General features: G+C 46.1%; 1 protein-coding gene across 1 annotated transcript in view; it reads right to left on the reverse strand.

Moving 5' to 3' along the window:
• Nucleotides 1-13960, reverse strand: part of LOC311246089 (uncharacterized protein) — a 103608-nt gene that overhangs the window by 38966 nt on the left and 50682 nt on the right. Inside the window, exon 18 of the mRNA XM_084336163.1 lies at nucleotides 3695-3778. Coding sequence (XP_084192289.1) covers nucleotides 3695-3778 — 84 coding nt within the window. The remainder of the gene's footprint in view (nucleotides 1-3694; nucleotides 3779-13960) is intronic.

Here is a 13960-nt window from a genome sequence, read left to right on the forward strand (position 1 = left end):
CCCATCCGACAGCAGATTCATTCATCTGGCTCCCGAGAGCGACGCTCATACCCTCATCAGAATGGGTGGTCGCCTACGCAGAGCCCCCAATCTACCGGATGACATTAAATACCCGATCGTATTGAACAGCCGACACAAGGTCACAGAGCTGATTATAAAGAAATACGATGAGGATGTACATCACGCAGGAGCAGAAAGAGTCTTCGCGGAAATCAGACGTCGTTACTGGATCCTACAGGGAGGAGAGGCGGTACGACGCTTCCAGCGAACATGTCTAGACTGCCGCAGGTGGCGCGCGCAGCCCAGCATACCAAGGATGGCTGACCTTCCTCCATGTCGCCTCCGAATCGGTGACGGGCCATTCCACTCAACGGGTATGGACTGCTTTGGCCCGCTGCACATAAAGAAAGGAGGAGGAACCGAGAAGCGGTGGGGTATTGTATTCAAATGCATGACCACCAGAGCGATACACATCGAGCTTCTCCCGACCATGAGCACAGACTCATTCCTTATGGCCTTCCGAAGATTCACATCACGGAAAGGAAGACCGTCTACCCTATTGTCCGATCATGGGACAAACTTCGGAGGCGGCGAAGGAGAGCTGAGAGAGAGCTTCCAAGCTATGGGCCCAGAACTTAAGACCCACCTCGCTCCAGCACAGGTTGATTTCCAATTCGACCCCCCAAACGCACCCCACTTCGGTGGCACTTGGGAACGAGAAGTGCGCTCCATAAAGACAGCCCTGTACGCAGTACTTGGGGCCCAGACTGTGGCAGAGGAGGTCCTAATGACAGTCCTCACGGAGATTGAGGGAGTACTTAACTCGAAGCCCCTCGGATATGTCTCCAGTGATGTGGCGGATATCGACCCAGTTGCCCCCAACACACTCCTGATGGGGCGGCTAGATCCTGCATTACCCCAGACAATGTACCGGCCTGAAGAAGCGAACGGCCGACGAATGTGGAGGTACAGCCAAGTGTTAGCCGACAGGTTTTGGAGCGGTTTCCTACTGCACTACCTGCCGTCTCTACAGACCCGCCAGAAGTGGGTAAAGGAGAGAGACAATTTGACAGAAGGAACAGTCGTCATGATTATTGATCAATCACTGCCCAGAGCCTAGCCCTGCCGAGACCCAGAACTGAAGCCTTAAAGAAAACTGTAATGTACAGGGCAATGTCCTACTGGAATAGACTTCCACAATATTTGGTTTCAATTACCAGTAAGGTGGGATTCAAGAGGAGACTACGAGTGGCTGTAATGCAGAAAGAGGTTGATTTTGGTTAGGTCTAATCTGTGTCTAATGAATGGGTTCTTGTGTTGGGTTATGTGTTGTTTTGGAATGTGTTTGTCTAGTGGTTATGAGTATTAGAGTATGAGTGTATGGAATGTTGTGCTGTTTTTGAGCACATTTTAGTTTGCTCTGAGATGTCTTTGTTGTTTTATTGATATTTGTTGTTTTATTGATATTTGTTATTGTTGTCTTTGTTGTCTTTGTTGTTTTATTGAGATTTGTTGTTTTATTGATATTTGTTTTTGTTCTATATTAGAAAATTTGGCATACATATTTGGTTGTATGTCTGATTTTAATTGGTTTAATGTTCTATAATTGTTTGTATATTTTATTGGTGTTTTATTGATATTTGTTTTGTTTTTATGTTGTTTATTGATTATTCTTGTTTAATTTTATATGTTTGGATCCAGACCCCAGGAAGAATAGTCGCTGCTGAGGCAGTGACTAATGGGGATCTGAAATAAAGAAATAAAGAAATAAAGCTATGTGGCCGGCCGGCCGCGTAAGCAAAGTGATCACCGGTGCCGACGGCAAGGTCCGAGCAGCTGAAGTGCTCGTCCAGGGTCGCATTTGCACCCGTCCCGTGGCGAGGCTCATGGAACTGCCTCGACTCCCAGACACAATCGATGATGACCATGACCCTACAACCCTATGACTTTGTGAAGTTGACTGACCCCTACAGCAAACCCTTATGTGTAAATAGACAACGCGATTAATCTGTCTCTGTTTAACTGATTAGGTCTGGGACCAATCAGGGGGTGGCTGTTGTGAAGGGCCAGATTAAACCGAATATATATATTTATTTATATATATATATTTAATTGTATTTGTATATTCTCTAATATTCCCTGATATCCCTTGTATATTCCTTGTACAATATGCATTGAATATCCATTCTAGCCTACTGAACATCCCATAATAGTCTCCATTCTACTATTGGTCGAGACCTTGGTGCCAGGCTGCCATACCCCTCAGACCCAGTTCAAACGTACCGCTCCACATGTACGAACAAGTCCTAGTTCCGCGTAGGAATCTGACTACCGCACCACTAATGGGACTATTTGTTCATAGTGCGTATATATACTGCGCTACTAAAGTAGGACTTTCTTTTCAGTCCAGTTTCTTACCCTCCAATAGAGTCACAGACGTAAAGCCTCCCCGCGACGCCACGTGTGGGAGTAAGGCCAAGTTCGCCTACCATCGGTATTGAGACATCGTGTATATTAATATTTGAATAGTCATATTTGGCACTATATCGTCGAGTTGGACGTAGTCTATTAAGCTAATAATAGTCTGTTAATATATAGTGCTTCGTGCGGTGAGAATACTACCGTAGTCAGTACCCCATCGTTTCGGGCAGAGAACTGGCTGCTTACCCAGGGTGGTTGACCCCATGTGAAGCTGCACCCGAGGAGCCCCAGAGCCGACGAGCGAGTGGACCTGTATACCGGATTATTCTACCGACGACAGCCCGCCTTCCCAGGCACGGATTATGCTTTGTATACTTTGATTATTCCATGGATAAAGACCCCCGACACTGCCGTGTGTTGGAACCCCCCCCCCCTGGAGAGGACGCAAGGTGAGGAGACGCTCTGCAAGACGAGGTCGCTTCACGTCTCTCCCCCGTGGACCGGAGAGAGCCGGCCCACAAAGAGTCCACCTGCTTTCATCTGTGGTCCAAGGATCGCCGGCGCATTGAACGGCACTACAGTGGGTTCACCTGGGATACCCTTGGTCGGACGAGGCAGCCGGATTCTACCCCCCCCCCCCTCCTACTCCTGTCGGCTTACAAGCGACCGGATTAACCCCCCCTTAGTGTATCTAGTATATAATCAGTAAAGTATCATTGCTGTTATTCCTTAACTATTCCAGGTCGTATATTTACCACCTGCGCCATCAGAGATTGGACATTCTCTATTGATATACCGACGAATACTCTTTGCCATAAAAGTGCATACTATTTCAATTCATAAATGTAATTAAGTGATTAAGTGCTTGCTCTACACACCATTGCTGTGTAGTAATAAACGCATACTTCGACTTCGTACATTTGTGTTGGATCCGTTTCATCTACGTGAGAGTGTTTATGATAATATATTTATGCCGTGTACTGGGTGGCCGAATATTAAGTACAAAGGTAGTGGTAGTAAGTATCATATCTAGTAATACAGTCAGGGAATTGTACCCCTCAGTTACAATCACTATCACTATCATCATCATCATCATCATCATCATCATCATCACCATCATCATCATCATCACATGATTATTTCTAGCATTGAGTTTCTGAATATGTATTGTCCTTATAAACAGCAAATTTTGCTAATTTTAATTACTGTTTATATTGTACATATCTCGCAGTCCTGTATATTGTGTGCTGTATATTGTGTGTGTGTCATTCACCGATATTAGCCGAGTCCCCCTTGTCTCCGCTCCTGGTGAATGCCAGCTCTTCCAGCCGGTAGCTGTGAGGCCCGCTGGGTAAATCTGGAGAGAGGAGACCCAATCTTTTATTACCATATTGTCCCAAATACAAGAGCACCCTGATTATAGATTACATTAGATTAGATGTATTGTCATTATAAAATAAGCTAAGATATTCCTTTATTGATCCCCTTGGGGAAATTCAGACATCATAGCAGCATGGGGGAGGGGAGGGGGGGGGGGTACAGGTACATGGTGATAGTAATAGTAGAAGACATGATACAGGTCATAAAATTATACATGGTACAATAGAAAAGTAAAAAAAAAAAAAAAAAAAAGAAGCAGTGTAAACAATATAACAGTATAATTAACTCTGAGTATGCGCATATCAGACAGCATTATACAGCACAAGTACAATGAAAAGAAATTGGCATCTAACCAGGTTGCAAATGTAATAGTAAAGTGTAATGTCCCTTGACCGGAGTGTTAAATGTCCCTTGACTAAGACGGGGAGGACGTGACCCTCTTTGCGCCGCCCCTGTGCCTCAAATAGATTGCTATCAGCTCTATCTTTAATCTTTCAAAATGTTCAGTTGCTATCGCTATTAGCTCTATCTTTAATTTTTCAAAATGTACAGTTGCTATTGCATGCACTCATCTGTGTTCCACTACGCACATGAGTGCATGCTTACCAACTGTCCGTCTGCAACACTACTATCACCAACATCTAAGAAGGGAGATCCCCCCTTGAATGGCCCTTCTAAGGTTTCTCTCCTCCACACTGCCTGTGGAGCTTTTTTCCCTATTGTTAGGTTTTAGTGAGTTTTTCCTTACCTTCGCGTGGGGTATGTCTGGGAGTGCTTGCATTCTTTCATTTATTTGCATCCATCTAAAAATGTTTGCACCTTATGGTGTTCTTGTTCTGTTCTTGACTTATTGTTATGTTTTCTTCTTGACTTGTTTAAAGAAGATCTGTACGGCCCATGGGGACATTAACGTGTGTTGTCGGGCCCTATAAATAAATTTGATTTGATTTTGATTTGAATAGCAATATACAATGTACACAGTGGCGTAGGGGAGGCCCCCGCCGACCCCGCGGTGCCCCGGAGCTTAGGGGGCCCCGCCCCCACTGTAGACTATCCTCTTAGATTTCGTAACGTGCGGGAACAGGGCGCAGACCGCAGACAGTGTGAGGAGCCCAGTATGGTTCTCCGGGGCTGCAGCTGGATGCATCTCGCACAGAGGGCGGGCCACCCCCCCTCCCTGCTATGATTTGCTCACCTGCGATAGGGCTAGGCTGATAACTATGTTCATTGGCAGCGTTCAAAACACAGCGGGAAGCGCAGGTAAAAATGCCGCAAATATCCAAGCGGAACAGGAGACGGCAAAGCTACGAAAAAGAACATCATTGTTAAAGCAGGCAGCAAAGGTAGACTGACTCTAACGTTACTGAAGAATGCATCGGCAGTAAGCTCCCCACCCAGGCCGGCCGCGTCCACCGCTATCAACACGCCGGTCCCCCGGTCAGCTCCGCGTCGAGTCCAGGCAGACAGACAGCCCAGCCAGGCCCCCAGCCACGCTACAGCCGCCCAGACAGATTAGAATAATATAACGTTTTATTCGCCATAACCAGTACGAGTAGCCTACAGGTTACATTGGAACTGGAAAATCGAATCCGCTAATCTTTTAGTACATGGTTCGTGAGTGCTCCCACGGGCCGAATATTGCCCTGATCCTCGCGAGATTAAATCCACGGGTACCTCTCGGCGTGCCGAACCTTTTCCTAAATCACTTCCATCATCGAAAACGAGGGGAAAAGGTCGGCTCGCGACCCTGAAAATTTCGCGTGATTTTAAAAACGCTGTATTAAGTGAGCCTATTATGGGCTCCACGCGAGCTTTCTACCGTGGGTACATCTGGGTGTCCCGCAACTTTTACTCATTCACATGTAGCCCCGAAAATGCTTAGAAAAGGAAAGCCGAAAGCGTGGAATAAACTCGCCGAAACGGAAAAGTATCCCATGGGCGCGCCGTGATTCCGATCCACGTGAAAATATTCACGGCCATAGAGGAGACCATGGGACACCTTTTTGCAACCGAATATGTGTCTCGAATTTGCTCACTTTATTATTGATTTAGGGGAGTGGGCGGGGCCTCGTGGTCTGACCTGCGGGGGGGCCCCGACATATTGCGCAACGCCACTGAATGTACACATGATTAAATTGGAGTATATATGAATGAGTACTCCTGAGTAATAGTGCTAATCAGATGTATGTACAGTGTTATAGTATTATGTACAGTGATACATGTATAAAAACACTACGGTAGTCATACTGGCCAGCGGTATAAGATGTATAAATGTATGACTGCGTAAATTAACATAGCACTCGCAAGTGTGCACCCTTGATCGCACTAGTGAAAGAGTAAAGGAAAGATAGATAATGGTGAGTGAATTGAATGCTGGTGTAAATGTATGTGTAGCACCCTGAAAATATGGCTATTATTCAGAAGTGCTGACTTGCCTTTTATCTCCCCTGGTGCACCAAGACATATTAACTAGTTTCCATTGATATTCCCTCGAACAATGACGCAGGGTTCTCCTTCTCCTACCGGCTGGAATATGGATTATAAACAGTAACACTGGATCATATTCTTCCACCCAGTGCTTCCCTGTGGGGCTAGTTGGCGGTACCAGCAGGGGGCAGCGGTGGCAGGCAGAGCGTACGAGAGAGACGGAGAAGGAAGCAAGCCAACTGAGACGGAAGTGGGAGGAACGAGCCTCTTCGACAGGGTCCCGTTGTGGACCACACGGGTGAACGTATTGAACTTGAGTATATGACGGGTTATCCTAGAAATATCCAATCCAATCCAATCCACTTTATTTATATAGCACATTTAAAACAACAAAGTTGACCAAAGTGCTGTACAAGTCCACAAACATAGGATAAAACATAAAACATAAACATTGAATAAAAGCACACAATAAGACAGTACAATGTGTCACATAAAAAAGGCCAGTCTCTCAAAAACGGTTTAAAAAACAAAAGCCAGAGCAAATAAGTGTGTTTTGAGGCGTGATTTAAACACCTGCAGAGTGGGGGCCTGCCTAACATGCAGTGGCAGCTCATTCCAGAGCTTTGGGGCTGCCACTGCAAAAGCACGGCCCCCCCTAAGCTTCAGCCTGGAGTTTGGAACGGCCAAGAGGAGCTGGTCAGAGGACCTGAGGGACCTTGGAGGAACATAGGGTTCCAGCAGGTCTGAGAGGTAACCCGGTGCCAAGCCGTTCAAACATTTAAAAACAAACAGTAAAACCTTAAAATCAATCCTAAAACGCACAGGAAGCCAGTGGAGGGCAGCCAGCACAGGGGAAATGTGCTCCCGCTTTCGCGTTCCCGTCAGCAGACGGGCAGCGGTGTTTTGCACCAACTGCAAACGAGAGAGGGAGGCCTGACTGACGCCCACGTACAGGGCATTACAGTAATCAAGGCGAGAGGTCATAAAAGCATGGATAACCTTTCAAAAACGGAACGGGATGAAAAAGGTTTGACCTTGGACAGCCTCCTAAGTTGGAAAAAGCTCCTTCCCACCACAGTATTGATCTGCTTGTCCAACTTTAGGTCACTATCAAATTTTACCCCTAGGTTGGCGACTGTTGGCTTCACAAAAAGCCCAAGAGGGCCCAAGTCACCAGGAGGAGGCACATGACCATTGCTGGGACCAAACACCATGACCTCTGTTTTACTGTCATTGAGACAAAGACAGTTTGATGCCAGCCATGCCTTAACATCGTCAAGGCATGCTAATAGTGGTTTTACCGGGTTGCTAGTGTTTCTTTTTAATGGCATGTAAATCTGGCTGTCATCTGCGTAGCAGTGAAAGGAGACGCCATGTTTTCGAAGTATAGGCCCTAAGGGGAGCAGGTACAACACAAATAAAATTGGCCCGAGAATTGAGCCTTGGGGAACCCCGCAGGGGAGAGGTGCTGTGGAGGATACAGCGTCGCCCAGGCTAACACAAAAACTTCTCTCAGACAAATATGATCTAAAAAACTCCAGGGCTTGGCCTTTAATGCCAACCCAGTGCTCCAAACGGGAGAGCAGAATACTGTGATCCACTGTGTCTAAGGCAGCAGTGAGATCTAAAAGTACGAGGATAAGGGAGTCACCAGAGTCAGTGGCCAGAAGGATATCATTAAAAACTCTTAAAAGTGCAGTCTCTGTACTGTGCAGTGCTCTAAAACCAGATTGGAAGAAATATCCGTGATAGCGCGTGAGTAAGAGAAACCGAACCCAAGGACTAACGTCCATAGATAACGTGTTATAGTAGCAGTGTGTGCGGTATATTTAGCATGCTGCTAACGGCTATGTTGACTCCAGTATACACCGGGTGCGAGGCGCTGAAGAGACCGGTGGTGTAGCCAGCCACGTTGCGTAACAGTATAACCGTATAGCAGGAGGGCTGTTTGGGACCCAAAGAGTAGCTTCAGTTTAAGGTAGGGCTAGAGTATTGCTGCGCGTCTACCCAGCACTGGCCGTCAACAACCAGTCTTCGCCGGTGTTCGACGTCTGCTCTGCCCCGGCTGTCATCAGCCCAGCACGGGAGTTCTTCTCGTCCAGCAGAGGTCGCCATCACCCAGCACGCGCTCTCAGCCCGCTACTGCCCCTCTGCTCCAGCCCCGCTTGCTAGCGCCCGTGACGAGAGCGTTCGACGCCATCTTGCTACCCGGACGGTGGTGGCGTGGCGAGGCCGCCATCTTGGTTGAGTACAATAGAGCTTCGATGCTCAGGATCTTATTGCACACAGTGTGATGCGGCCTACGGGTGAAGCTAACGTTGCTAACTACAGTTCATAGGGGTACCCCATAAACATTACATGCCGGCATTAGTATAGGACTTTTGTTTTGGTAAAGTGGGCCCACCTTTTTGATTTCCTTTGAGTGTAATAACGTGTTGGTTCTTTAATAATAATTCCCATCTAATTAACCCTTCCCCTGCGGGAAGGTTACTGACCAGTGGTGTCACAAGTAAAGCCTTAGAGAGGTATTATCCTTACCATATAATTAAAGCCTGAGAGAGGTATTATACATGGTACTAGCCCAGACGTGGGTGATGAGTTAAGCACATTGGTGTGTCATATAGGTGCCTAAAAGGTACTGAGTTACAGCTTGGGTAATGGCAAGATTCCATCCTATTTCAACATGCCATTAAATCTTTGTAACTGCACAGTACAAATTAACATAAAGAATTAGATGGGGTTCTGTGTGCGTGTCCATTCCTGTGCCTAGTATTAACTCTTTTGGTGTGGGTAACGTTAATACAATTAACCCCTTCCTATTCAACCCTTGCCTTTCTACTGTAAGGTTTCTAATGTCACTGAGGGAGGGTACTGCTTGCGGGGGGAACTAAGTTATTTATTTACAATTCAGTCACTAGGTGTGGGAGGGTTAAAGGAGTAATTGGGGGAAGTGAGAGCGAGTTGGGGAGTACTGCTGACTGCCCTGCTGCAGGGGAGGAAGACCAGAGTACCAGACCAGGTTGGTAAATCCCGGGCCCCATCCACTCCCACTGCCAGCCTCCAGTTGAAGCTCCAGACCCAAAGACGGAGGTGCAGTCAGACGGAGCTCTACTGTGTCTCGCTACCCAGTGACTGTGCACACCCGTTCCCACGAAGCAGGGATAATCCACCCTGCTACATATGTATGACTGTGTAAATTAACATAGAACTCCCAAGTGTGCATCCTTGGACGCACTAGTGAAAGAGTAAAGGAAAGATGGATCATGGTGACGTTTTTAACATACTTTAGAACGAACAGAAGGGAGCGGGGAGTGTTTGGTGTGTGTGTGTGTGTTCGTGTGTGTGTGTGTGTGTGTGTGTGTGTGCAGGGATGCAGGGATGCAGTGGCGGTACCACGGGGTACCACGCCGTCCTAGTAGTTCGCTGAGCAGAAATACGCGCAATCGCGCACGGATGTGTACGCGCAGTCGCGCACGGATGTGCACACGCGCGCACACAAAAATGCATTCACAATTTTCACTGGACTCGTCGCGCCGTGCGCCAAGTACCCGGCGGCCGGCACTTATCTATCACCTAGACTTTGCATAATAATAGGATACCAATAGCATAACAAAGAACGAGAAGAGCCAAACCACAATACAAGCCTGTACCAATTGGTGGGGGTTTGCTTGAGCTGTGGAACCTCTCACTATGTGACAATGGTCCCGACTGGAAGGATCAAGGATGAGGCATTAAGTTGTGCTTCAGAAGGAAACTGTCCTTCTGTAAACTAAGTTACATTGTTAATTTAGTTTGTATTTACTTTTCTAGTTTAAGTTCATTCAATTAAAGAAATTGTAACTAGAATTACATTTAAAACATTGTTTGTTTTTCAACCATATCTGTTGACAATATAATTTCTTTATATATTGAAGGCTACATCCTGCTACCTTTTTCAGCTTCCGGGCAGTTCCCATATTACGACTGCACCACTGTGTGTGTGTGTGTGTGTGTGTGTGTGTGTGTGTGTGGTGTGTGGTGTGTGGTGTGTGGTGTGTGGTGTGTGGTGTGTGGTGTGTGGTGTGTGTGTGTGTGTGTGTGTGTGTGTGTGTGTGTGTGTGTGTGTGTGTAGCCTTTATTGTTGCAGGAGATTTCAATCACTCCTAGAGGAGACATGCTGATAACATTTGTGGAGCTTTAGGTTGATTTATGCTGCCTCTGACTGTGAGGGGTATAATGCCCTATCTCCACTAGCCGGGGTTGAGCCGTGCTGTGGCCTGCCTGGCACACAGTGAGAGCGTCTCCATTGTCTTTAGAACCTGGTCAAACCTGGCTGGACCCCGGCTGAGACAGCCACCTTTCACAACCTGGCCACACCTGGCAGGGACCGTTGTATCATCACGGATTAGCTTGTGATGATCACAATTGTTGAAAGGTTGCCTAGCAACCGGAGAGTTTACAAGAAACACAATGGAGACACAAACCCAATGATACCATAGCAGCATGCTAGACATATTTAACCTGTCCTTAGAACAGGCTGTCATCCCCACCTGCCTGAAGAAGTCCACTATTATCCCTGTACCCAAAAAATCCAAGCCTGCTTGCCTCAACGACTACCGCCCTGTAGCTCTCACCTCCATAGCCATGAAGTGCTTTGAGAAGCTAGTAAAGGGCTACATCTGCTCCTCCCTCCCCATCAACATGGACCCCCTGCAATTTGCATACCGCCCCAACAGGTCCACGGAGGACGCCATATCCCATGTGCTGCACACAGCAGCATCACACCTGGACAAGAGGCAGGGGAACTATGTGAGAATGCTATTCATCGACTACAGCTCGGCATTCAATACCATAGTCCCCTCCATACTCATAGCCAAGCTCAGGGACCTGGGCTTGGGCTATGACCTCTGCCAGTGGGTCTTGGACTTCCTGACTGGCAGACCCCAGGTGGTGAGAGCAGGCAACTGCACCTCCTCATCCATCACCCTCAACATAGGGGCCCCCCAGGGCTGTGTTCTGAGTCCCCTCCTCTACTCCCTGTACACACACGACTGTGTGGCTCAGCGGAGTAGCAATACAATCGTCAAATTTGCTGACGACACAGTGGTGGTGGGCCTGATCTCTGCCAACGACGAGAGGGCCTACCTGGAAGAGGTCAAGGTCCTGGCGGGATGGTGCCAGGAAAACAGCCTCTCCCTGAACGTCAGCAAAACAAAGGAGATGATTGTGGACTTCAGGAGGTCGGGGGTCAAGGACTACAGCCCCCTCAGCATCGACGGGGCACCGGTTGAGAGAGTCAACAGCTTCAAGTACCTCGGAGCCCACATATCCGAGGACTTGACATGGACCATACACATTAACAGTGTGGTGAAGAAGGCACGACAACGCCTCTACTTCCTCAGGCGCCTAAGGAAGTTCCAAGTCAGCCAGAAGATCCTTAAGAACTTCTACTCATGTACAATAGAGAGCATCTTGACCGGCAACATCACCTCCTGGTTTGGGAATAGCACTGCAAAAGACCAAAGCAGACTACAAAGAGTGACACGTGCAGCCGAACGCACAATTGGAGGGGGGCTCCCCACCCTCCAGAACATTTACTACAAGCGTTGCAAGGGGAAGGCTAAGAGAATTATTAAGGACTCGAGCCACCCGAACAACTGCCTCTTTGAACTGCTGCCGTCAGGCAAGCGATACAGGAGTCTCAAGGCGAGCACAGAAAGACTCAGAAGTAGCTTCTATCCCCAGGCCATCAGGCTGCTAAACGAACAATGAATGAACACTACACAACAACAACCACCAAACACACATAGCACACACATCCACACGCACACACTCACTTTAAACAAACACACTGTAGCACCCACTACACACACTTTATAGCACACACCCACTTTAAAACAAACACACTGTAGCACCCACTCCCCACACTTTATATTTATGGATGAAGGATTGCACTACAACTCGTACACCTTACTGTAAATTGTACCTAAAATTGTACCTCATCCCATTTCTGCTTTGCACTAGATAGTACTGTACATTAGTACACTGCATAGTATTGTGTATTGTATATTATATGGTAACTCAGAACATTGTACATATGTCTATACCGAACAACTGTGACCTCATTTTCTTCTTCTAAATTCATGCTATATTATGTTATTATGTTATTTGATACTATCTTGTCTAGCACAGTCTCTGGAGCGTAACAGTAAGAAGCATTTTGTATGAAAGTATTCTGTACTTCTGTATGACAACTATTAAAGAACTTGAACTAGACCATGGCTAGCCTCAGCCAGACTGAACACAGCTAATGGAGACATAAGATGACCCCCCCTTTTCCAAGACACATTTTTCAAAAGATCAAATCTTGTTTTTATAAAGAAAATAAGTACAGCCTAGTTTATGCATTCGCAAATGTGCTCGCCCTCTCATTGAATAGACTCTAGATTCAATAGAGTGTTGGCACTCAAGCGCTACAAACAATCATCTTTTAGCTTATGATAGTTTTCTGCAAGATTAACTGTTAAATTAAACCGTAGCGCAGCCTTCAGTGTAAATGCTTGTTTAATACTTATTGTTTTACCATTTTAATTAAGTTTAAATAATCGTAATAATTAAAAGGTCCTCACAATATGTGTTATCAGCCAGTCTCTTAATTTTGAGATTGTTTTGTAATGTTGTAGTCAGTTATTATGTAGGCCTATTCTGCAGGCCCACACCACACGTTAGATTTAAAAATGTCCAATTAGTCTTATTGGCATATCAATTAGGCATATCACAAACCTTAATTAACACATTGGGTGCCACGCCCCTTCCGGGAAGCGCATCTGGCCTTGCCGTCCATTAACCCCATGTAAACGCTCACCTTGTTTGTAGAGCTAAACCTATATTTTATATTATAGCTATGGATTTAATAACACTGTCGATTGTCAGTGAGTTGCTTCTGGTCAACGTGCAAAAAAACAGATAATTTTTTCATCCGTACATTTCAGTTTTATACCGTTTTGAATATGAATATAGTTTGGGTGCTTCTGAGTAATTCCAGGAAAAAGATGCGAAAATAGCGTTTTAGTGGAATCCACTTATCACGTTGTCATTTTTCGCCTTATTATCGAATCTTCCTGAAATCAACGCTAGATTATCATTATTATGTCTCCTCGTGCATACATGAAATGGGCCCTGGAGCGCGGCACCACCCTCGATTATCTATCGTTCAGGATTTAGGAACGTTATACTTTTTCATTCATAGATTCATACAAAAATACTGTCTAGATTATAAATATGTTTTTATCGTTTTCTGCAGTAATTCCTAGAACATGAGTTATAGGCATAAACGCATATATAGATTATCAACTGCCGTTTGTTGCCGATACATGCTATATTAAAATTTCAACTGTACATGATCCTAAACGTTATGACTCATCATGCGCGGATGAACGGGGGGGGGGGGGGGGGGGGGTCGTTTATAATTCCGTGATAGTCAGTAAATGCTTTATGTAGTATGGGTGATATATTGATCAGAGCAGTTTGCATTAATAATAATAAACAAACACGCTGAAAGTATCGTTACTGTCCTCTTACCGTTCGCTGATGAGACTGGAGGAAAAAGATCCCACTTATTTCACGGCGATCTACTAGATCCATTTCCGGTTTGTATAATAATAATAAAAGCCCAAATCATATCGATTATTGAGTTATGGCAGCAATCCATATACACGGATGTGTGTCTAGAGTCCCGCAACAATATGTGAGT

This window comes from Notolepis coatsorum, assembly GCF_963971535.1.
Source record: "Notolepis coatsorum genome assembly, chromosome: 1".
Taxonomy (NCBI): domain Eukaryota; kingdom Metazoa; phylum Chordata; class Actinopteri; order Aulopiformes; family Paralepididae; genus Notolepis; species Notolepis coatsorum.